The 22,585-nt window shown below is 45.4% G+C and overlaps 1 protein-coding gene across 1 annotated transcript; it reads left to right on the top strand.

Annotated features, from left to right (window-relative positions):
- Nucleotides 1-5,211: 5,211 nt before the first annotated feature.
- On the top strand, nucleotides 5,212-19,381 carry LOC115099087 (hyaluronidase-4-like). Its single transcript, XM_029616403.1, has 3 exons — nucleotides 5,212-6,123; nucleotides 11,793-11,882; nucleotides 18,215-19,381. Exons 1-3 carry the CDS (start codon nucleotides 5,212-5,214, stop codon nucleotides 18,680-18,682), a joined length of 1,470 nt encoding a protein of 489 aa, XP_029472263.1. The 3' UTR covers nucleotides 18,683-19,381.
- The last annotated feature ends 3,204 nt before the right edge of the window (nucleotides 19,382-22,585 follow it).

Raw genomic sequence — 22,585 nt, 5'->3', positions numbered from 1 at the left:
CAGCATCCTCCCCAGGGGGAACACAAGGGAATGTGTAAGAAAACCACCCCTGTCACATCGGGAGGACTCCTTTCTCCCCTCCCAGTCCAGAGAATCCACACCTTGGGAAGTAGAGGAGGTAGAAGAGCTAGTCAGGGTTCCTGCCCCGAAGAGCATAGATAACTTTATGGCCTCCCCTGTGCTAGACCGGCGCACTGGGGTGGGCTTACATACATTTCCCCTCCCCCAACCCCCAACCAGACCATGCCTCCAGGACCGCTCAGAATTCGAGCTGCATTTAAGCCACTCTGCAGCAATAAAAGTGGCTGAAGGTTTAATTATTCCTTCTCCCATGTGGAATAGTAGCATCACTTGCAGTATAGTAGGGGATTTCATAGTCCTTGGAAACTGAGATGACCCATCCTCCCCATCTCCCGTCCGTTCCTTTTTAAAACCTGGAATGTTTAATCTTGTGGGGGGGGGAAGAAAAAAATCATTAGCATACCAAAGATCTGAACTGGCAGGGGGGTAAAACCTTGCAGTACGATTTGCAGCTGTAGAGGCCCTGCCTTTAACTCGGTCCAGCTGTGCACTTCACCCTGCCTAGTAAAAATGCCTGGCACAATTGAAGGTCATTGAGCTTTCATGTTATACCTCTTGGATACGGGTTTGGTGCTGCTGATTTGTTTTTCAGGGGCAGAAGGAAAGTACGTTGGAAGGCACATTGGCTGGGATTCCCTAAAGGACAGCTGACATTCCTTGTTAGCTGGGCGTGCAGTTCTGGGAAGGATTTACGGTCCATTAACTAAAGAATTGCAGATATTAAACGCCTTGGGGGACTCGTTTAGAAAGAGTTAAGAGTCTCTTATCATATGAAAACAAATAGAATAAAGAGCTTGCTTCCATGTTTGGAGCAGATGCTTTTCCTTGCATTGATTTTGGCCTGGGAATACCCTCCCTCTCTTTTGGGTTTCTGGTCCACTTGGAGCCTAGGGCTGGAATTTGGCACCATGAGCCTTCATTTGCAGCTACCTGGGGATTTTTTTCCCTTCTTTCGTCTGTATTATCACTACTTAATCCAGTCATTGCAGCAAAAGTCCCCGGGCAGGTACCATGCAATAGGGCTCCTTCTGGGACCCTAAGTCAGGCCACATGGTATCACAGATATGCAATGATGGAGATTCTCTATGCCCCAAGGACTGGGAATTGAATGCAGAGCAGAAACCTGAAATTGGGCTCCCGGATCAGCCTCAGGTCATACGCTTAATACATCAAATGGTCAGTGTGTCGAGAATGCCTCTTGACCTGTTTGGAAAAAACCTGATCCAGTCACTGGGGAGAGCTGAAGTAGCCACAGCCAGGATGCTAGTGCTGGATTCATTTCTGAGATATTGACAACCAAGGTCCAGAATTATATAGAGGGGATTTGGGGAGCTGCATATTCCCGAAAGATGGACGCTTGGGAACGTTACAAAGGAGTTCCATTTAATTGTAGAGAAGAGTAGATACATCTGAAAATGATCACAAATAAAGTGAACATTTTTATATTTCCAAATATTAATTGAATTGCATGTTGAAACACAGGACAATTAATACATCTTATGAGTTCTAGGAGGCTCTCTTTGGCACAATATAAGAATTAAGAAGGTTAGTGGCAGTAAATTTGAGAGACTGAGATCATATCCAATGTGCTCTGGATTACAAGCAGTGCTTCGGTGAGTATCATGGGCAGAGGACATGCCCCCCAGCAGGGCAGACCCTGGTTCAAGTGCCCTTACAGCAGAACATCGGTGTGACCTGCCAGAAGCCAACAGGCAAGAGGGGAAAAAGAGAGAATCTTTCAGCAGTGAAGCTTCCCTGGGCACCCACGTGCTCCACTCAGTGGTCTCTTGTCCCAGTTGAACAGAGGTTCAGTTCCAGGCTTTCCGCCTCTGGTCCATGATCCTCTGATATTCAGGGCCCTGCAGTCTGTCCATGAGCCATTGCTCCTTTCAAACTTCTTCATTCACCACTTTTTCTCATGTCGACCATGGACCTCAGCAACACCTCCATCCAACGGGTTTGCAAGCACATTTCCTTTCACAGAGACCTCAGGTCCTTGCAGACTCCATGGGCTAGGTGCTGTTTACTCAGCACTACTGGGTGACTAACAAGAACGCAGGCACTAGTCTTTTTTATATCTTTTTTGGAGGGAGAAGGAGAAGCTGGGAGAAGACCTGCCCTGAGCACATGTAAAATAGCACACAGATGATAAATAGCAAGCAGCACAGCCACTGTTGTTGCTCAACCATAATTTTTCTGCTAGCGTGCGTGTTATAAAATGTGCCCATTTTTGTAAGTAAATGCATGATTTCCAAATCACTGTCTTGGTGAAGAGCACATTAAATAAAATTCTCGTATGTATAGTAAAACTGAATTACTCATGATGCAAGCTAAAAAAAGAAATTAGCATGACCATAGCAAATCGGGTCCCAAGTGTGAAATCAACTTTAAAAAGCATTAAAAAAATAGCCAGCAGCAAATGGAATAGAGAAATAAGTATGAACAATGGGAAATAATATAATATGCATTTCAGTATGATATAATAGTTTGGTACGCACAATTACTCTGTAATTTGTCCACAGCTTTGTATGTATTTGAACCAGGAATCTGTGGTTCTGTGACTGGCAAGAGGAACTGGAGGAGAAATTTGCCTTCTTTTCTTTGCCTGTCTCGCTCTTTTTAGTTGATTGTTGTGTTTCTGAACTACTAATCAGAGTGACTCACCTCAGCTTAAAGTACCTAATCTCCTCCCGTCCTCAGAGAGAAAGAAGAAGCTTGAAATGGCCTACCAGCAGAGATGGTGGAGGCCAGTGCTTTAACAGATCCTGGGCATCCTTGGGACTGATATGGAGAGCAATCATAGGAAAGATCTTGAAAGTTCAGGCAAAAGCAGGCCTGGTGCTTCCATTAGGAGAGCTAGGCGGTTCCCTAGAGTGCCAAACATTAGGAGTGGCAGAGAGCGGCTGTGTGGGGCTGCAAGCGGAGCCCATCCCGCTCATGGCCGAAGATTAGTCCTGGCAGAGTTGAGGGTGGATCCCATCCCATCCGGAGCAGAAGACTAAGAGAGGCTTGGAGAGCTGCAGGAGGAGCCCATCCCACTTGTAGTCAAAGATTAAAAGTCTGGGTTGCAGTTGGAGCTTATCCAAATCATGTCAGAAGGCAGGAGAGCAGCTTGGGAATGGCAGAAGACAAAGGAGAGAGAGAAAGGATGGAGAGAGCTGGGGGCGGAACCCCTGCAGAAAGGCGAGGCCCAGAATGTGCCTGTCAGCCTATGTGAGTGAGAGAGAGATTGGAAGAGGGTGTGTGTGCATATGTGTGGGAGTGAGGGTGCCATGTGTGGGAGTGAGGGTGCCGTGTGTGTGTGTGGGTGAGAGAGAGAGAGAGAAGGAGGGAGCCTATGGTGGGAGTATGTCTGTGTGAGAGATTGTCAACCTGTATGAGAAAGTGAGAGGGCATGTGTGTGTGTGTGTGTGTGAGAGAGAGAGAGAGGAAGCCTATGTGAGATGGTATGCACATGAGACAGAGAGGGAGCCTGTGTGTGTGTGTGTATGTGTGGGTGCGTGCATGAGACAGAGAGAGTCTGTGTCTGGGGGTGAGCGAGACAGAGGGAGTCTGTGTGAGGATGTATGTATGTGTGTGTGTGTGAAAGAGAGGAGCCTCTATGAGGGAATGTGTATGTGAGTGAGCAAGAGAGGAAGCTTGAATGAGGGTGTGTGTGAGTGAGAAGGATTGTGTGTGTGAGTGAAGGTACCTGTGAGAGAACGAGAGAGAAGGAGGGAGTCTGTGTGAGGGTGTGTATGTGTGAGACAAAGAACCTGTGTGTGTGTGTGTGAGAGAGAGAGAGGGGCCCAGTCTGAGTGAATGAGGGTGTGTGTATGTGAGGGAGAGTGGGTATGACAGTGAGAAGCATATGTGTGTATGGTAGAGCATTGCATGTGTGGGAGGGCCTGAGTGTGAGACAGAATGAACATATGTGTGTATACTGTATATATATACACAATATATATGAGAGAGAAAGGAGAAAGTCTATGTGCAGCAACCCCTGCTCCCCAACCCATTAACTAATCTCAGGGCATCTGGAAATCAGAAGTTCCCAGTTTTAATCATTGGGTGTTATTTGATGTGTCTGCTTTTTTTCAATTTTGGTTTTTTTTTTGGAGGTTGGAACGTTTTTTTTAATTATTTTTCTGAGTTTTATTTATTGAATGTCATTCAATTTGTCAGCTATTTTTAAATATTCTTTTTAATAGTATGTTTTTCACTGTTATTGACTTTGCCATTTTTTTTAAATATCAAATAATAGTTTCTGTTTTTCCATTGTTGCACTCTATATAGACCCTAGTGTCTTGTTTCCAGTTCAGTTTTTGTCTACACATCTTTATTTTTTACTTTATGGTCTATTCTGTATTTGGTGAGGGTTTGTCTATGTTCTGGATGTGTGATCAACTTGAAGTATTCTGCTAGCATGTAATTTCCATGTAGGGTTCTATAGCAGCTAGGATCGTTCTGTTTTCCTAATAGGTATTATACCAGGTATAATATTTACAGTGTTTTACATTTTCATAAGTAGGCTTGTTATTGTTTAAGTGCTGGCAGTTAGTGGTATGGGAGGTTTATTATATTGTAATTGTAATTCACTCTACTTATGGTTTTGAGTACCAGGCCTACACCCAACATGCATTACAATAGGCCAAATACCATATGGGTTCCAAGTCTCTCTTTTGCCTTTTAGCAGGGTTTTCTGGTTGACATACAATATGTATTTACATGCTGTGATAGTTTTAGCTCAGAAACCCCTACTTTGAATGTCCTTTTTCATGCAAAATCTGTTACTATAAATGCATCATTTTTACTTTTATGGGTGGTCCAGGGGGGAAGGCGGGGCTGGGCCTTGGACTGGGGGGGGAGTCATAAGGCTGAATGTTCGCCTAGGCTCTTAATACCCTTGCAATAGCCTTAGGTGAAAGACATGAGGGATGGAGAGCTGTTGTTGGGTTGAGTATGAGAATTTATATGCTCACTTTCCCAATGGGAAAGAATCTCAACTGGACAGACTGGATGGGCCTACTGGATCTTTTTCAAATGCATATTTACAGTGTTACTATATCTTTCTATTCTTGTTCTTATTCTCTCTGTAGGAAGCTGCCAGTCCACCTGAAAAACTACACCATGTGGAAAACTCGCAGACGAATGTGGCTAAAATGGTTAGTGACAACAATGCTATTCACGACTGTCCCCAGTCAAGTGGTCAAACAGACAAAGAACCCCCTGCTGCCGCACAAACCTTTCATCATTGTCTGGAATGCACCTACCCAGCAGTGCAAGCTGAGGTACAACATGGATCTGGATCTCAGTGTTTTTGACATCGTAGCAAACTCCAATGAAACCCTTAGCGGTTCCAATGTTACAATATTTTATCACACGCAATTGGGGTATTACCCCTATTTTACAGACAATGGGGATCCCATCAATGGAGGTATTCCACAGAACGCAAGCCTTAGACGGCACCTGAATAAAACGATGTCCGACATAAGCCTCTTCATACCATTCAAGAGCTTTCAAGGCCTGGGTGTTATTGACTGGGAAAACTGGAGACCTCAGTGGGATCGGAACTGGGGCAACAAAACCATTTACCGAAATAAGTCAATAGAACTCGTCAAGACACATCATCCACACTGGTCAGAGGACAAAATCCAGAAAGTGGCCAAGGAGCAGTTTGAAACTGCTGGCAAGAGTTTCATGAACACCACCCTACTTTTGGCCAAACAGCTGAGGCCAGATGGCTTCTGGGGTTATTATTTGTACCCTGACTGTTACAACTATGGCTACAAGGAACAACCACATACATATACGGGGACGTGCCCAGTCCTCGAGGTTTCACGCAACGATATGCTACTGTGGCTATGGAAGGAAAGTTCTGCCCTTTTCCCTTCCATTTATCTAGATTTCATCCTTAAGTCCAGCCCAAATGCACTGAAGTTTGTCTACCATCGGATTAAAGAAGCAATGAGAGTTGCCTCCATGGCTAGGAAAGATTACGTTCTACCTATTTTTGCTTACGCGAGACCTTTTTATTCACATACTCTTCACGTCTTGACACAGGTAAGCAAAGACTTTCGCTTTTTAAGATGTTACAGTTTCTTAGAAATAACGACTCGGGAAGAGTTAGTCACCCCTTAGCCAATCTGCAAATTAGATGCTGTCCTATCAACATAGCTTGAAATCTCTAGCTTTCACTTTCTTAATTATTTTAAAAAAAAAAGTTTTGTGTTGCTTTTTTTCCACAAAAATATAGCATGAGTAGTTGTCGAGATATTGTTGCTAAGCAGTATTCATTATTAATATTTGCAAAAACCATGCTGGAATAAAAGTGTGACCACAACATAAATGTATACAAATCAGGAAATTCCAGGTTATGGATGCTGTGGCAACCTTCAGAACTACAGTCCTCTGAACTATCATGTCATGGCAGACAAAAAGAATGTGAAATGCAAAATCTGGGATGTTTTCACATTTAGAAGTGTAATCCTAAAAGAGATAGCAAAAGAACCATCTCTTCTGTCCTCTCGACCATATAATAAATCATGGGCTAAAAATGTGCACCAATTTTTTAGCACACATTGCTAAAAATTTAAATTGTGCTACAAGTTGCACCAACTTCACCTTGGACCACGAATCTACGCCTTCAACAATGAGGAGGCAGCATCAGCATCTGTGCCTTGTGAGCCAGTGCCAAAGAGAAAGTAGCACAGTTAGCATCAGTGCCTCATGGCTCTATATTGAGGGAGAGGCTGGGGCAGTTTTAGCAGGCAAGCATGCTGAAGAGCTGAGGACTGAGGAGATGGCATGTTCAGTGAGTCAGTTTTAGAGTCTAACAGGCCGATACAGAATGGTGCACTCGGCCAAACGCACCATTTAGCCCCCGTTTGACCGCGCATTTTAGACGCGCTATTATTACCCCTTATACTGTAAGGGGTAATAGCGCGTGAAAAACACACGGCCAACCCCCGCCCCCCGAAACTAATAGCGCTCATCACATGCAAATGCATGTTGATGAGCCTATTAGTGTCCCGCGGGATACTGAAAGTAACGCCTGGCCAACCCAGGAAACGTCGGGGAGGCCGGCTCACGCGTTACCTGTCACCCAAGGCAGACGCAGTCAACTTCTCGGCCGGCCCAAGCTACGACTTCGTCTCTACGCTTTCACTTTTACTGCGGCGAGCAAAGCACTGCCGGAGCGTCTCCACGCTTCCTTAAACGCAACTTTGCCCTGCTCCGAGCCAGGCCGGCACTCATTGGCTCGTTCAAAAATGCCTGGAGGAGGCGAAGGCGGCACGCGGCACGGGTGCCCCCCCTGCGCTCGGCTATTAGGCTCGAGGGAGGGTGACGCCGGGGCTCTTTTTTTTTTTTAGAGGAAGGGGAACCGTCCCAGTGCTGCTACTCTTAACCCCTTGCACTTAAGCCGCCTCTTCCGCTAATAAGGAGGCACTAGGGACGCGCTATTGTCCCTAGCGCCTCCTTTATAGCGCGCGGCCTAATTTAAATAGAGAATCACACGCCCAGGAGGGGTGCCTGGGCACGTGTCGGGAGAGCGGGCACTCAACACGGAGCGCCGGCTCTCCTGCGGGTTTTTTTAATCTATAGAAGGAGAAGGAAGTGGTTTGGGTTTTTTTTTTGAGAGAGAGAGAGAGAGAGAAAGACTGCTGAATCCAAAGGATAAAAAGAAAGGAGGGATTTGTTTTAGAGACAGCCTAATGGGGAGGAGGGGTATTAAGAAAGGAAACGTGCTGCTAGCAAGAGGGTTGAGAGAGACGGTGTATAACTACCATGGAGCCAGAGAGAAATTCCTCTGAATTTTCAATCATTTGTTTATTTATTTACGATTTTTTTATATACCGACGTTCATTTCAATAAGATATATCACATCGGTTTACAATAAGGTACAGTAGGTAATTCCCTATCCCCTAAAAGGGCTTACAATCCAAAATGTTTGTACCTGAGGCTAAGTAATTACAAAAATAAAACCAACAAAATCAAAGTTCTTAACAATTGAGCAAAAGGTATCACAACGAGCATATTAAACAAATAACACTAAGGGTTGCACGAGGGGGAGTCATCCCTTCCTGCCACTCCCCTCTTCCAGCCCCTGCTCCTGCCCTCTCAGTGATTTGAAATGTTTCATGTGGCCCTTCTTGTGAAAGGTTTGGAGACCCCCTGCTTCAGAACAAAGGTGGGCAAACCAAGTCACTTGGGCTAGAACCGATGCAATGATAAAATGTTTCTGGCCCGCTAACTTTTTCCGTACTCTATTATATCTGGCCCGCTGATGCTGGCTACATCATCATTAAAGGCCTGTTGCTGTGCACATTAGCAGGCCTCTTTTGATCATGCCCCTGTTTCGGTGGGCCTCATTTGATGACATCAGCATCTGAGGGCACTACCTTGCCAGTTAACAGATGAAGAGGCCTGCAGCATGGCCATTGTGGATCCCATCCCACAGCGGCCAAAGCAGAAGGCTACCGCAGACCCTATCCTGCGGCGGCTGAAGAAGGGGTCCACAGCATGGCCACTGCAGATCCCATCCCACATCAACTGAAGAGACCCTATATGAATGTGGGAACCTGTGCATGTGTGAGAGTGGGAGCCTATGTGTGAAATTGGGAGCTCGTGTGTGTGTTAGAGAGCGCGGAAGCCTTTGTGTTGTGCATGTGTGTGAGAAAGTGGAAGCCTGTGTGTTGTGTATGTAAGAGATAGAGCCTTTGAGATCGAGAGCCTGTATGTCTGTGTGTGAATGAGCCTGTGAAGAAAAGCATATTGTGTCAATATGTGAGCCCTTGGACTGTGGTGAGACTGACACTGCCCAACTGGTGACCCAGCTGGGCCATCACTGACCAGGAGGCAGACTCACTCAGATGGGGACCAGGTCTGGGCTTCACCTATACTAGCATCTTCCCTTGCAGGTTGAGCCCAGCAAGTCTTAGGTGAGGAACCCGTAGAGAGCGAACAGGCAAGGTTGGAGAGCAGGCTGTGGTCAGAGCAGGCAGCAGATGAACAGTGATGGAATCCAGAAAATGGATGAGGCAGGTGGAGATCAGGCAATTTCAAAAGCCAGGCAGTGGTCAGGGAGGCAGAGATCATGAGAAGTCAGAATCCAAACCGAGGTCAGAGAAAGGGTCAGTCGGAGGGGAGAAAGCAGGAGAGACAAGAACCAGAACAGACTAGACACTGACTAGGACAAGGCAAAACACAGAGAACAGACGAGACATAGACTGGACAAGGCTAGGAGCAAGGCAAGGTGAGCAGCAGGGCAAGGTACAGAACAGGCAGGACAAGAAGCTGGACTGGAGACAAGCAGGAAGTCGAGGAGCAAGTCAGGAAGCAAACCACGAAGTAGCAATATGCACTGTAGGTTAAATAGGGGAACCTGTTGCTGAGGTGCCAACTGAGAGCAACAGGTTACCGAGAGACTGTGGTTATCGAGAGTCTGTGGCACCGAGAGTCTGTGGTTACCGAGAGTCTGTGGTAACCGAGAGTCTGAATGTAAACCGGTGTGATATCTCAGTTGAGATCGAATGTCGGTATATAAAAATAATAAATAAATAAATAATAAATAGTAAGTGGTGTATTAATGTTCTAGGCCCGGGTGGAATATTTGCATTGTTGCCTTTTCATAGATAAGGTTGTTGTTTGAGTCCTGAGAGTCAGTGGTGTTATGTACCCCCCCCCCCCCTTCTAAACCCTGTCATGGACAACAAATAATAATGTGGGCCTAGCACAAAAAAAGTTTGCTCACCCCTGCTTTAGAAGAATGTTTGCCGGTTTACACATCAGAAGAATCTTTCAGTGCTGAGGTCAATGTAATTTGTGATCAAAGACTACCACCTTGTGGTAAGATGAGTAATTCAACCTTTTTGTCCTGTATTGTATTTGAAATCTTAAAAAGTAAAAAATATTGCCATTTTATTTAGAGGAAACAGATAAGCATATAGAAAATATGCAGAAAATCAAATGACACACTACCTCTTCTCTGCCCTGCTCCTTCCTTTGGTGCAAGTTTTACTTCCTGTTCCCCCTTCCCCCTTCCCCCCACCATTCCTAACTCTCCCCCGCTCCCTTAGTACCAAATAATGTTGGGGGAAACCTGGGAAGGAGAGAGAGATTTGACTTTTTATTTTTCCGAATACCTCCAGTTTGCTGCCATGACCTTTTTTTATTTACTAAGCTGTTGTCTATTTATTCAAGCTTTTGACCTTTTATTTTCTATTCCTGTTCTAGATTTAGACCATGCTGTGCTGCTGCAGCCTATTTGATAGACCATTCTAGTTATCAGAGCTTTGTGAGGCTGCTACCCCACTGCTTGCTTAAACTGATTTTAAGCTGTTGCACCCTGCCTTGGGTGAATTTTCCTATTCAAAAAGGCGGATAATAAATCCCAATAATACTAATAATTTGAATGTATTTGATTGGTGCTCTGGGCATTGTACAACACAGATTTCAGTATGGATCAGTGCAATAATGCTGGAAAGAAGTAAACAATCCCATGGAATGTATGGCCTGTCTTAAAGAGGAAATGCCCTGAAATCCAGGCCCGCTCTTTTTCTCAAGGCTCTACATTATTCCTCACGTTGCTTCCCATTCTAGTTGTACCCCTGCACAGCGAGAAGACCCGAACACTCTGTGCCAACGGATTAAGCTCCTGAACGTGTCAGTGACCGTTAGTGAACTCCATTTTGTTTGGGGGGGGGATTTTTCTTGGAAAAGAACATTTTTATTGCCCTTGTACAGATGGAACATTTACCTTCGGAATTCCTTTGCTTGGTGCATTTCATAACAACTCGTCCCTCGCTGCCACCAATTATAATGATGAATGCAGCTGCTGCCACATGCCCTGTATAATGACATAATAAAACAGCATAGATTTACATATATAGATTGATTATGTGTGTGAGTGTGTGTCTGTCTGTCTGTACGTATATATCTTCTGACATTAATTGTGAAGTGGCTTCCTCATTTCTGCTTTTAAGGAATGGGAGGCACTAGCGAGATCTGCTGCTGATTGTTGGCTAGAATTTAATTATCCACCACCTGTCAACCGATGTGGAAACCTGGGTGGATAATTTAATTCAGGGAGGGCCAGAGCAGAAAGTGTGGGAGGTAGAAGTATGTAAGACCATTTAACATTCTTTGTGTAACTACTTCAGATGAGTCAGTCTGGATTCAACCACCATTCCTCACCACCAAAAATAAAACTGAACCACTCCCAGCACCATCCTGCAAATGACAGACAGAGGAATCCAGGACTTCAATCATATTTTAACTTAAATATCCAGGGGGTAGCCATACTAGTGCAATACTGTAGAGCCTCGTTGATCACTGGCTTTACCCTTCCCTCCCTAACCCTAGGGATCCGCTGTGCTTATTTGGATTCCCATCTGGTTTAGCCTTTAGCACAACCATGTCCGGACCATCCTGTGCATCCACTGGTTTCTGTGGAAATATATTTCCTTGCATTACTCCTGAGGAATCTAGTGCCTTCCAGATCCGCAGCACCATCCCTGCTTTCTACACTTCCTTTCCACTGAAATATGCTTGGCTCATGTGATTTTGTGGCGCTCGGTGAAATGAGAGATGAAAATATTAAACAAAAGGAAGACTTTGGGGCGGAAAAACCTATACCCTGCAGCTTTTTTCCTGTTTATTTTTAGACAAGTGCTGTATACCCGTTTTCCCTGTCTACGGATAACTTTTCCATGCTTATTCTTTCTCTCCAGGCTGACCTGATCAACACCATCGGAGAGAGCGCTGCCCAGGGGGCAGCAGGGATTGTTCTCTGGGGAAGCATCCAGTACGCCAGCTCCAGGGTAAGACGTGCAGATTGGAAAAATAAAAGCATGCAACACACTATTTTAACTCTGTTTTCCTGTCTATATGTGGGGAGCTGTTTTATTTATTATCAATTGACTAAATAGTGGAACATTGCTAAAATTGTCCCCCAGAGCACAAGTTTGATAACATTTCACCTTCAGGGGTGTCACAGATTTGTAAGGGAGACAGACATGGGGCACAGAGTTGCTCACCTGTAACAGGTGTTATCAGTAGATAGCAAGACAAGTTGATGATGTCATTTCACAGTGCCGAGACAGATAGCGCTCTCACCGCTCAGAAAAACCACGTACAGCATGCATGGCTGTTCCCACGCAGCAGCCAGTGCACGAGTCTCCTCAGTCTTTGAAGCAGGCTGATCTTCAACGCTAATGGGGTAATGGGTGGGCTTGTGTGGCAGATTTGTCCCACTGTCTATGGAAAACACCTGTTACAGGTGAGCAGCTTTCTGTTCTTTGTGGACAAGCAGTCACAGAAGTGGGGACTTCCAAGCTAAGGGCTGCATGAAAATAATTTTTACGCCTTATATTTTGCAGAAGAACATGCAACCTATATATTGCCAGAGGCTGGAAGGAGAGTTGTAGGAATCAATTAGATAAGCCCATTAGAACTGCCTGTTCAAAACCATTGTCTTGATGCAAGGTATTTGCTAGACCAGGTGCCTGCAACTTTTCAAAGAAGATTTTTTGGTTTTGTCTTTGACCAAAATATTCTGAAAGCCACATCACACACATCCTTTTCACACGTACATGATACTCTTCCCCCAAGCCCACCCTGCAATTTGCAAAGCCATCTACATACAGAAAGTAGTTAGAAAGTTTGTCAGACTCTGCATGCAAAAAGCATGCATATAACTCAAAAAAAGAGGTATTCAGAGGCAGAGTTTGGATTTCCACGTGCTCTTCTGATTATAAAAAATTCTGCATGTAAATTCACACATACAAGTTATGTCACGCCAGGAGCAGATGTAATTGTGTGCAAGGGAGTTTGCATGCATGCTTTTGGAGACTTTTCAAAGCAAATGTATACATACGTTCACTTTGAAAGTTTGTGGAAAGCTTGTAGGTAGAAAGTCCCATAGAAATTCTGTTATGGGCCCGACCTGCGGAGGTCCGCGGGCCGGCCTTCCACCTACCCCAGGACGTCTGGTGGCAGCCGCAGCGTTCCTGAGGCCTAGCTAGGCCGGCAAGTTTCTTCACGGCGTTCCCTCTGCAAGGGAGACATCACCAACATCTGGGCTGGCCCTGCCCCCTAGGCGCGCGGGGACCCAATTCTTAAATGGGCCAGCGCAGGAATACACAACACCTCCCAGGAGTGACGTCAGATGCTCCCAGGGTATTTAAACCCTGCACCAACTCCACTCCTGGCCTTGCAACAAGGTTCACTCTGGTTAAGAGTTGCTAGTTGCTGTTCCTGACTTTGGCTTTCGTCCACTGGCTTCTGACTTCAGCTTCCATCCACTGGCTTCTGACCCCGGCTTTTGTCCACTGGCTTCTGACCCCGGCTTCCATCCACTGGCATCTGACTTTGGCTTTCGTCCATTTGGCTTCTGACTTCGGCTTTCATCCACTGGCTTCTGACCCTGGCTTTCGTCCACAGACTTCTGACGCCAGCTTTCGTCCACAGACTTCTGACGCCAGCTTTCGTCCACTGGCTTCTGACCCCGGCTTCCATTCACTGGCATCTGACTTCGGCTTTCGTCCATTTGCTTCTGACTTCGGCTTTCGTCCACTGGCTTCTAACCCTGGCTTTTGTCCACAGACTTCTGACTCCAGCTTTCGTCTATGGTTCCTGACTTTGGCGCTCATCTAGGAGGTCTCGCCTAAGTCCAAGCGGCTCGGGTCCTCACGAACTCCTCTCGGGGGGACCGCGGGCTTCCAGTAGTGAAGTTCCTCTTGGCCTTCTGGCTCCAGCTCTATTTATTTATTTATTTTATTTAACATTTTTCTATACCGACATTCGCACGAGACATCACATCGGTTTCCAGATAACAGCAAATTCAGCCAACAGGGCTTTACATTGTAACTGATATTATAACAGGGGGGGAGGGAAGGGACGGGGCAGGGCAGTAAGTTGGAACTAAGAGGGTAAGCTGGGAAAAGGGGGGGGAAAGGGGGTTTATTTACAGAACGGCAGGAGTTATGTACATTCTATATGCATTCTATTATATACAGTCAAAATACAAGGTGAGGGAGGGGTAGGGGGGCTGGGATTAGAGAGGGATGCATTCTATTATCTACTTCTCCATCCTCGGGAAACTGACTCGCAGGAGACCGCTCGTAAGTCCAAGCAGCCCGGGACCTCACGGGCTCCTCCTGGGGGGACCTCGGGTCTCCATTGGTGAAGATCCTCCTAGTCTCCTGCCTGTGCCGCCTCCCGGCTTCGACACCCACTGTGTATCTCCACAGTGCGCCATCATCTGTCCAAGTCGGCTCAAGAGTCCACGAATCCAACAGATTCCCACCTTTGAGATTTATCCTCCCTGAGGGAAATTTTCAAAGTCATTTCTGCAAGCAAAAGTGTTATGGCGATGTAAATGGGCTTTTTGAGACTTGCTCAACCTCTTTAGGGTAAAAGCATGCATGTTGTCCCACCATGCACAGACTTCCACCTGCATAATGCTCCCGAGGGAAACAAAAGTTACCCATAGGAAAAGCAGGCACCAAATTTTTGGGTTATTTTATCCCACAACAATAATCAAAGCAAAATTACCTACATCTATCATTTTGCTTCATTGGTGCAAACCCTGTGAGTCAAAACTACATGTGAAATATACAGCATTGTGGGGGTGTGGTAACTCAGCAGCTTGGAAACAGCCAGAGGAAAAAGGAGGCAGACTCTGGCTGTTCCTTAAGTGCCGTTTATTTACAGTGAAAATACAGGGCAGTGGAAAGCAAAACAAACAGATTAGGCAGCTCATCTTGAAGTTCAGATATCTCACAAACACTAAGCAAACAAACAAGCTAGGCTGTTTACTTTGAAATTCAGGTATGTCACAAATACTGGGTGTCACACATAGCAGGTCTTAACATTCTCCTTGATCCTGCCTGCTCCCCAGGGCCTCTCCTACCTTTCCAGGCCCTGAGTTTTTAAACTCTGGAGCAGGATCCCTTCACCCAAGATTCCCTGTACATCTGAATTTTAAGGAGGACTGGGCGAAACAGCTGTGCTTTAAGGTAGCCTGAGGGAGTTTTCTATAGACTCCCTCACAGGGAGGTTTAATTATTGCCCCCATAATGCAGATCACAAAGCCCAATAGATATATAAGATATGAAAAACAAATTCTGGCTAATGTAAGAAAAAGAAGATAATGTGTGGGGGAATAAAATTCCTTTCACAATCATGTCGCTTCTATTATTAATAATAATAAAAATAATTTTATAGTCTGTCTTTTGCAACTCTTCAAAGCAAATTACATTCAGGTATTGTAGGTATCTTTCTATCTAGCTTTGCACACAGCTCCAACACTCTTTCACCACAGCCCCAGCCCATAAAGCCCCAACAGCTTTCCCCAGCTTTTTCTCCTCTTTTCCTGCATAGCCCCATTACTTTTCTCGCACAGATCCAGCATTCACATCTGCAGCCCTACCTACAGCACCATTCCCAGCTTCATCCCTGCTCACAGCTCTAGCTCGTACAGTCCCGGCCCTCTTCCCCCACGCCCACCTCCAACTAAGATTTACAGTTTCCCCCCTCCCCAATCCCTCCCCTCTCTAAATTAGATCTAGGGTTCCCCCAGCTTCCCTTCCCTCCCATCACCTCCAGGAAAGATATGCTGCTCCTCCTAACTGACTGCTGGGATTTTCAGGGCTGTAGGCAGCCGCAACCTCAGTCACTGCACTTTGTGATGCAATTATTTCTCGGTAAACAGGAGCTGCAGATGGACACTTAGTGGTGCCCCATTAAACCGTGGGTATGCAAGCTGCAGCATAAGACCGCAGGCAGCATTTATTTGACAGCATCAGAGGTATAGCTGCTAGTATAAGATAATGGTCTCCTCTTGTCAGGGTAGGGAGAGAAGGGGTAACAAAGACATGCCTGTATGGACTCAACGAGCCACATGCGGCTCAGGAGCCTCAGGCTGCAGACCCCTGTGCCACGCAGTAATGAGCAGTAAAGGTATGGATAAAAGACCAAGTGGCAGCCTTACATATATTTTATATGGAGGCAGGGCAAAGATGTGTTAAGGAGGCTGCTGTAGCCCTGACTTGACCAGCTTTTATTTTGTCTTGGAGATGGAGTCCTGATTGAATATAACAGTAGGAGATGCGATCAGATATCCAAACTGAAAAAGTTATCTTTCTGACAGAAGAACCCTGATTTACTGGATTGAAAGAAACAAAAAGCTGTGAAGATTTTCTATTGGAGCTTGTTCTTTATTTGAAGACCCTTAGGTCTCCACTATCCAGTTGGTCCTTTGCTTAATCCCTATGCTAGGATTTTGTAGTTTGCAGACCATCCCTGCAGGCACCTCCACAGAGGCTTCTTTGGATTGGTCAGTAGTTCAGTACAAAAGCAGGATGTGCACAAGGAGTAGTGTGGCTTGGGTTTTTGGATTTGATATTCTGAGTTGCAGGAAGTCTCAGGCTAGGCCAGATATCAGGTAATAGAAAGGGGGCTAGAATCGGGAGAGACCTTGGGAGGTCTCAGGCTAGGCTAGAGGTCAGGCAGAGCTGAAGGCCGAGAGGCCACAGTACAGATACAGGATCAGAAGGCTCACAGACCACAGAGCAAAACAGAAACATCTGAGAAGAGAAGACCCAAGAGCCATAGGTGCAAGCAAGGCAGAACAAAGATCAGAAGTCCCAGAAGCCACAGGTCAGAATAAGACGGTTGAGGAGAGATTTGATAGAAGTGGAATGGAATGAGTAAACATTAATCAATCGCTTACTCTTTTTAAAAGTACAAAGACAAAGGGACATACAATGAAGTTATTGGGTAATACATTTAAAACTATTAAGAGAAAATATTTTTTTACTCAATGATTAAGTTCTGGAATTCAATACCAGCGGATGTGATGAAAGATGTTAGTATAGCTGCATTTAAAAAAGGTTTGGAAACGTTCCTGGAGGATACGTCCATTAACCATTAATTAAAGCAGAGTTGCAGAAATCCACTGCTTATTCTTGGGATAAGCAGCTTGGAATCTCTCTACCCCTTGGGATCCTGCCAGGTACTTGAGACCTGACTTGGTCACTGTTGGAAACAGGATACTGGGCTTGATGGACCCTCGGGCTGACCCAGTATGGTGAGAAGGAAGAGAAGGGGAGCTGTGCTGAGTGAATGACAGGGAGGGGAAGGCAGGGAGGGAGTTTTTGTTTCTTTTTGTAAAGACAGCCAGCCATGCTTGTAAGTAATTTAAGGATTTTCCCATCTTTCTACTCTGCCTTACAGATCAGGCTTACGTGACAGCATCTCCCATTTTATGACTCTGGCAGAAGTCCCCAATGAAGAAAGCTCCAGAGGCTTGGTTTATAACGGGGTTTCTCCCCCTTTTTTTTTTATCTGTTACCAGTTAATGCATGGGTGTTTTATCTTTATGTCCCGTCATTTTTTCAATGTCTTCACAGCTGTTTCACCAGACTTCTCTAAAAGTGGAAATTGCAGGGGGGAAAAAAGCTTTTGTGCAGCCACAGAAATTACTACAATTATTAACACTGAAAGTGTTTGTTTGCATTCTGAAACAGACCCCCTAAACAACAGACCGCAAGATAAATAATCACATCGGGGTTGTGATTTATTGGATCAACAAAAAGGATGCTGGAGAAAATGAGTTTTGCAGGAAAGATATCTTCCAACCTCCCATCACCCCACCCCCGTTCCCTCTAGATGTGACTCTAGGACTGAAGGGTGCAAGGCTTTTCTACCTCGAGAATGTGGTGGGGCAGGAATTCCCACAGCAGGGACCTTGCAAGGTGTCAGGCAGAGACAGGATTAGCATCAGTCTGATCACTAATTTGTGCTACTCCGTTTATCATTTTTGACCCAGCAGTATCTGCTATGAACTGTCTTCCGGTCTCTTGTCCATTGTTATCATTTTTGAGCCAGCAGCATCCGCTATGAACTCTCTTCCGGTCTCCTGTTCATTTTCGGTACCACAATGCCTTGTGGCAGTCAGATCCCTAATAATTTCATGTTTTCTTGGCATATAATAAGACATGATACAGGCTGTATTTGTAGACATATCTGAGGGTTGTCAGGTTAGTTCTGTGAGCTGTATTGTATATTAAGCAGATAGCCATGGTTTAATGTTACCCATCTATGATTCCAACGGTTTGGGGTTCATCACAGGTTCTTCTTTTCCTTCCAGGAGAGTTGCTCTACTGTGAAAAAATACATAAGCGGTCCTTTAGGACACTACATCATCAACGTGACGTCGGCAGCCAAGCTCTGCAGTAAAGTGCTGTGCAGAAAGAACGGAAGGTGCGTGCGGAAAACCACAAACTCCTCCGCCCACCTGCACCTGAACCCCGGCAGCTTTAAGATCCAGACCCGCTCCTCTGGCGGAGGTCCCAGGTTTTTTGTGAAGGGGAAAGCCAAGGAGGCGGACGTCAGGGCTATGAAGGAGGGCTTCCTGTGTCAGTGCTACCAGGGTTGGACTGGAATTTTCTGCGAACTCCCCGATCAGATGTCGACTGTCCCACCTCGCCACACCCTTCCCAACGGCGCACGCTCGGGAATGCTTCACCTGAGCCTCACCTTAAGAGCGGCTGGGCAGGGCTTCTCTTTACATCACGTTCTCATGTTTTGTGTATTTTTACAAGTACTGTTTGATTGAATTTACAAAAAAAAAAAAAAAAAGCAAACAAAAACCATGCTCCATGACAGAAGGAAAAATTAATTTCGATAAAACCTTGGGATTTTTCTCCATCTTGTTCTTTTTTTTTTCAAATAGCAGCTACTTCATTATATTTTGATATCCTCTGACTGCCCATACTCCAGTGTAAGGGCACAGATGTGTGTGTGCGGTGGAAGTGACACATTGTTGGACATATGACCATGTGCTCACACTGTCAGCGACTCGTTGGCACCAGTGACAATGCTGCAAACGTGCGACTGAGCTCTAAACACATTCATCCGAGCTGCGGCAGCTCTTGGTCCAACATGGTCAGCGTTAAATTCAAGATGAGCAGCTCTTGCTTGAGGTGAGAGCGGCGGAGGTCTTAAGAAACCTCTCACCCCAGCACCATCCCATCTTGGTACATTCCCGCTCCCTGCTGCACCGCTGGTAACAGCAAGGTCAATTTCTGGTTTTCAGACTTTCTATCTGTATCTGACGAAGAAAAAGCAGAAATAATGACCAAGGCAATCGGAGGCATTCTGATGTAAGCTCATTTATCCGGATCTTCTGTAAACTCTGCTTTATCAAGTTATTATATTTATATATATATATATTTTGTAGACGGGCATCATTACAAACAAAAAGAAGCCCTACAGTGTTTTGATTTTCATGAAGAATGTGGTTCTACAGTGATTACAATACAAAAAAGATTCCTTAACTAGTGGAGTATTTTCCACTAATTTACCAAGCATTGTTTCAAATAAATAACATCTGGATCAGTCAGTAACCTTCATTTATTTCAAGTCAGATTCTGCTTCCTTCCCAGCCACTGGCAGTTTATTCTTATATGTCATGTTTGTTTATTTTTTTTAAACAGAGACTCATTGGCTTGGTGTCTCTTAATGTGCACTACAATATTACTTTTCTCCTAATTATTTTATTTCAAAAAGATAGGCTCACATCATTGACTTAGTTGCACATTTGTATTTACAGGTCAACAAGCTCTTTATTCAGGCTTCCATTCTGCAAAATTCAGAGGTGAGGTGTGTAGGGCAGACAGGACCCCGCACATATAACTGTTTCTATCCCAGCCAATAAACAACCCAAGCTCATTATATGGTCAGAATTACATTACATCCTTTTTTGTTTCTATTATGAGGTTTCTTGTGATATGCAATAATTTACAACGAATGAGGGTTGCAAGAAACACGGTTCAAACCATGGCAACCTCTACAAATAATTTCTGGATTCAGAAATGCATCTATCACTTGTACCAAATCAATTCAACCCTCACTGCTCGCATATGCATTGCAAAGCTAAATACCCAGCATGTAAGGAATAAACTATCCCGGATCTTACATATGCAGCAGGAGCATGGAGCGTCGCTCCCTTGCGGTGGCAGTCAGATCTCGGAGTCTGCTCTCGGAGCTGCCAACACACGCAGGGAGTTCAGCTACCCACACAGCTTAGGCTGGAAACAGTTCCATGAGGTCCATGTATTTGGGAAATGTCCCAGAACAGCAGATGGCTTTCTGAGAGAAAAAGCTGGCAGACTGCTCTCAGCAAGTTACCAATATGTCTTTAGAAGCTCGATCCTGCTTGCAGCACATGCAGACAGACATGTACCCCAGGGAGTGTCCCGATGTGGCATATAGGAACTTTGCAGCTGGCACAGACAGGGGTATAAGGACAAAGTCCAGCAGGAAAGACCCCGTCCTTCTTACCTTCTCTTAATTCTTTTTGTCTTAGGCTATGGTGGCTCCTGGGTCTCATGTGAAATGCTCACAGGGCCGGTGCTAGGTTTTTTGCTGTGCATAAGTACCGCAATTAATTCAGTCTCTGTCCCGTCCCATCAAATAAAGCCCAGCTCCCTCCTGCAATCTATCGGGCCGATACAGTAAAAGTCGTGGGAAAGCCAGCGAGCGCCCGCTCTCCCGACGCGCGCACAGGCCAGTGTCCTGGGCGCGCGATTCAGTATCGGCCCGTATGCAAATGAGGGCCCGCGGTAAAAGGAGGCGCCAGGGACACTAGCGGAGGCTGTGAGAGGGTTTGACAGCTGACGCTCAATTTTACCGGCGTCGGTTCTCAAACCCGCTGACAGCCACGGGTTCAGTAAACGGATGCTGGCAAAATTGAGCGTCCGTCTTCCAACCTGCGGGCCGCGGGCATTTTTTAATGTTTTTTAATTTTTAATTTTTTTTTGTTATTGGGGCCTCCAACTTAATATCGCTATGATATTAAGTCGGAGGGTTACAGAAAAGCAGTTTTTTCTGTTTTTCTGTACACATTCCTGGTGCTGGCCAAAATTAAAATGTGCGGCTTTGCCGCACATTTAATTTTCTATATCGCGCGGGGAATGACTAATAGGCCCATCAACATGCATTTACATGTTGCGGGCGTATTAGTTTCGGGGGGTTGGGTGCGTGTTTTCCACGCGCTATTACTCCTTACTGTATAAGGGGTAAAAATAGCGCGTGGAAAACGCGCGGCCAAACGGGGCCTAACAGTGCGCTCAGCCTGAGCGCACTTTACTGCATCAGTCAGTATATTTGTAAAAACTGACATGCCCCCACCCCCTCACTGACACTTATGCAGAACACAGAGAGACCCTCACCAAATACAGAATGAAGAGATCAGAAAGTATAAACAGAAACGTGCTGAGAAGAACTGATCTGGAACCCACAACAAGCCAACTTCTATATGCAGAGCAACAATGGAAAAACAGGAGCATTACCAGTCTTCAAAAAACATTTAATAAAATAAAAAAATATAAAACATTAATCATAATAGTAAAGTCATAGTCATAAAAAGAATAAATATTTCAAACCAGCTAATGAATAAGGGGTAGATTTTCAAACCCTGGAGCACATAAATCTCGGCCTTACGCACACCGGGCCAATTTTCAAACAGCCCAGCCACGCGCGTAAACCCCAGGACACGTGTAAGTGTCAGGGCTTGAAAAAAGGGCAGGTCAGGGACGGGGCAGGGCTAGAGGCGCCCGGCGCAGCAGCCATGTGCCGCTATGCCGGGGGATCGTGCGCCGGCAGGGTGCCAGCGCGTGCAACTTGCTCCTGCTCCGAGGCAGGAGCAAAAGGTGAAATATAAAAATTCGGGCTGATTAGGATAGGGATAGGGGAAGGGAAGTTAGGCTAGGGGGTTAGGGAAGTTCCCTCCCAGTCCTCTCCTTAATTGGAGCGGACTGGGAGGGAACTGGGGAAGGCCCCGATGCGTCGCCGTGCATATTTGCTAAACTGTACCCCTCCTTGCGCATGCCGACCTGGCATTTTATAACATGCGGGTGTACACGGACGCGCGCGCATTAGTTTTGAAAATCTACCCCTAAGAGTATCCAAAATTTCCCAAACACCAATAAAATATTTAAAAACATCTGATGAATAAAAAATTAAATAATTAAAAAATGTTCTATTCCTCCCCCCAAAATTAAATATTTCAAAAGAGCAGAAACATCAAATTACACCCAATAATTAAAACTAATAAGGATTTAAAAATCTCCTGCTCTCCATACCTGGGATCTTTTGATTTCCAGTCACCCTGAGATCATCGTGGATTGGGGGAGGTAGGGCTGTACAAATTTTATCTTCCCTCTCACACACACGCACAGTAACACATTCATTCTCTCACACACTCTCTCGTGCACAGGCTCCTTCTCTCTCACAGATGCATTATAAATATGTGACACTTAGGTTCTCACAGGCATACAAACATTCACAAACACACGCAAGTACATAGGATCTCATAGACACATAGGCTCTCACACAGACACACACACATAGACTGTCACACAGACACATAGACACATGCTCTCACAGACACACTCAGGCTCTAGTCACACACATATACAAGCTCACACATATAGATATAAGGCCTCTTGATGTCATC

The sequence above is a fragment of the Rhinatrema bivittatum genome, chromosome 9 (genome assembly GCF_901001135.1).
Source record: "Rhinatrema bivittatum chromosome 9, aRhiBiv1.1, whole genome shotgun sequence".
Classification (NCBI taxonomy): Eukaryota; Metazoa; Chordata; class Amphibia; order Gymnophiona; family Rhinatrematidae; genus Rhinatrema; species Rhinatrema bivittatum.
This window is presented reverse-complemented; position numbering and strand designations above follow the sequence as displayed.

Bases quoted from the DNA above. Each gene is read 5' to 3' on its own strand.
- LOC115099087 (XM_029616403.1), top strand. From the start codon at position 5,212: ATGTGGCTAAAATGGTTAGTGACAACAATGCTATTCACGACTGTCCCC. The intron at 6,124-11,792 runs GTAAGCAAAGAC...CTTTCTCTCCAG, and splicing joins CTCTTCACGTCTTGACACAG to GCTGACCTGATCAACACCAT. The intron at 11,883-18,214 runs GTAAGACGTGCA...TTTTCCTTCCAG, and splicing joins TCCAGTACGCCAGCTCCAGG to GAGAGTTGCTCTACTGTGAA.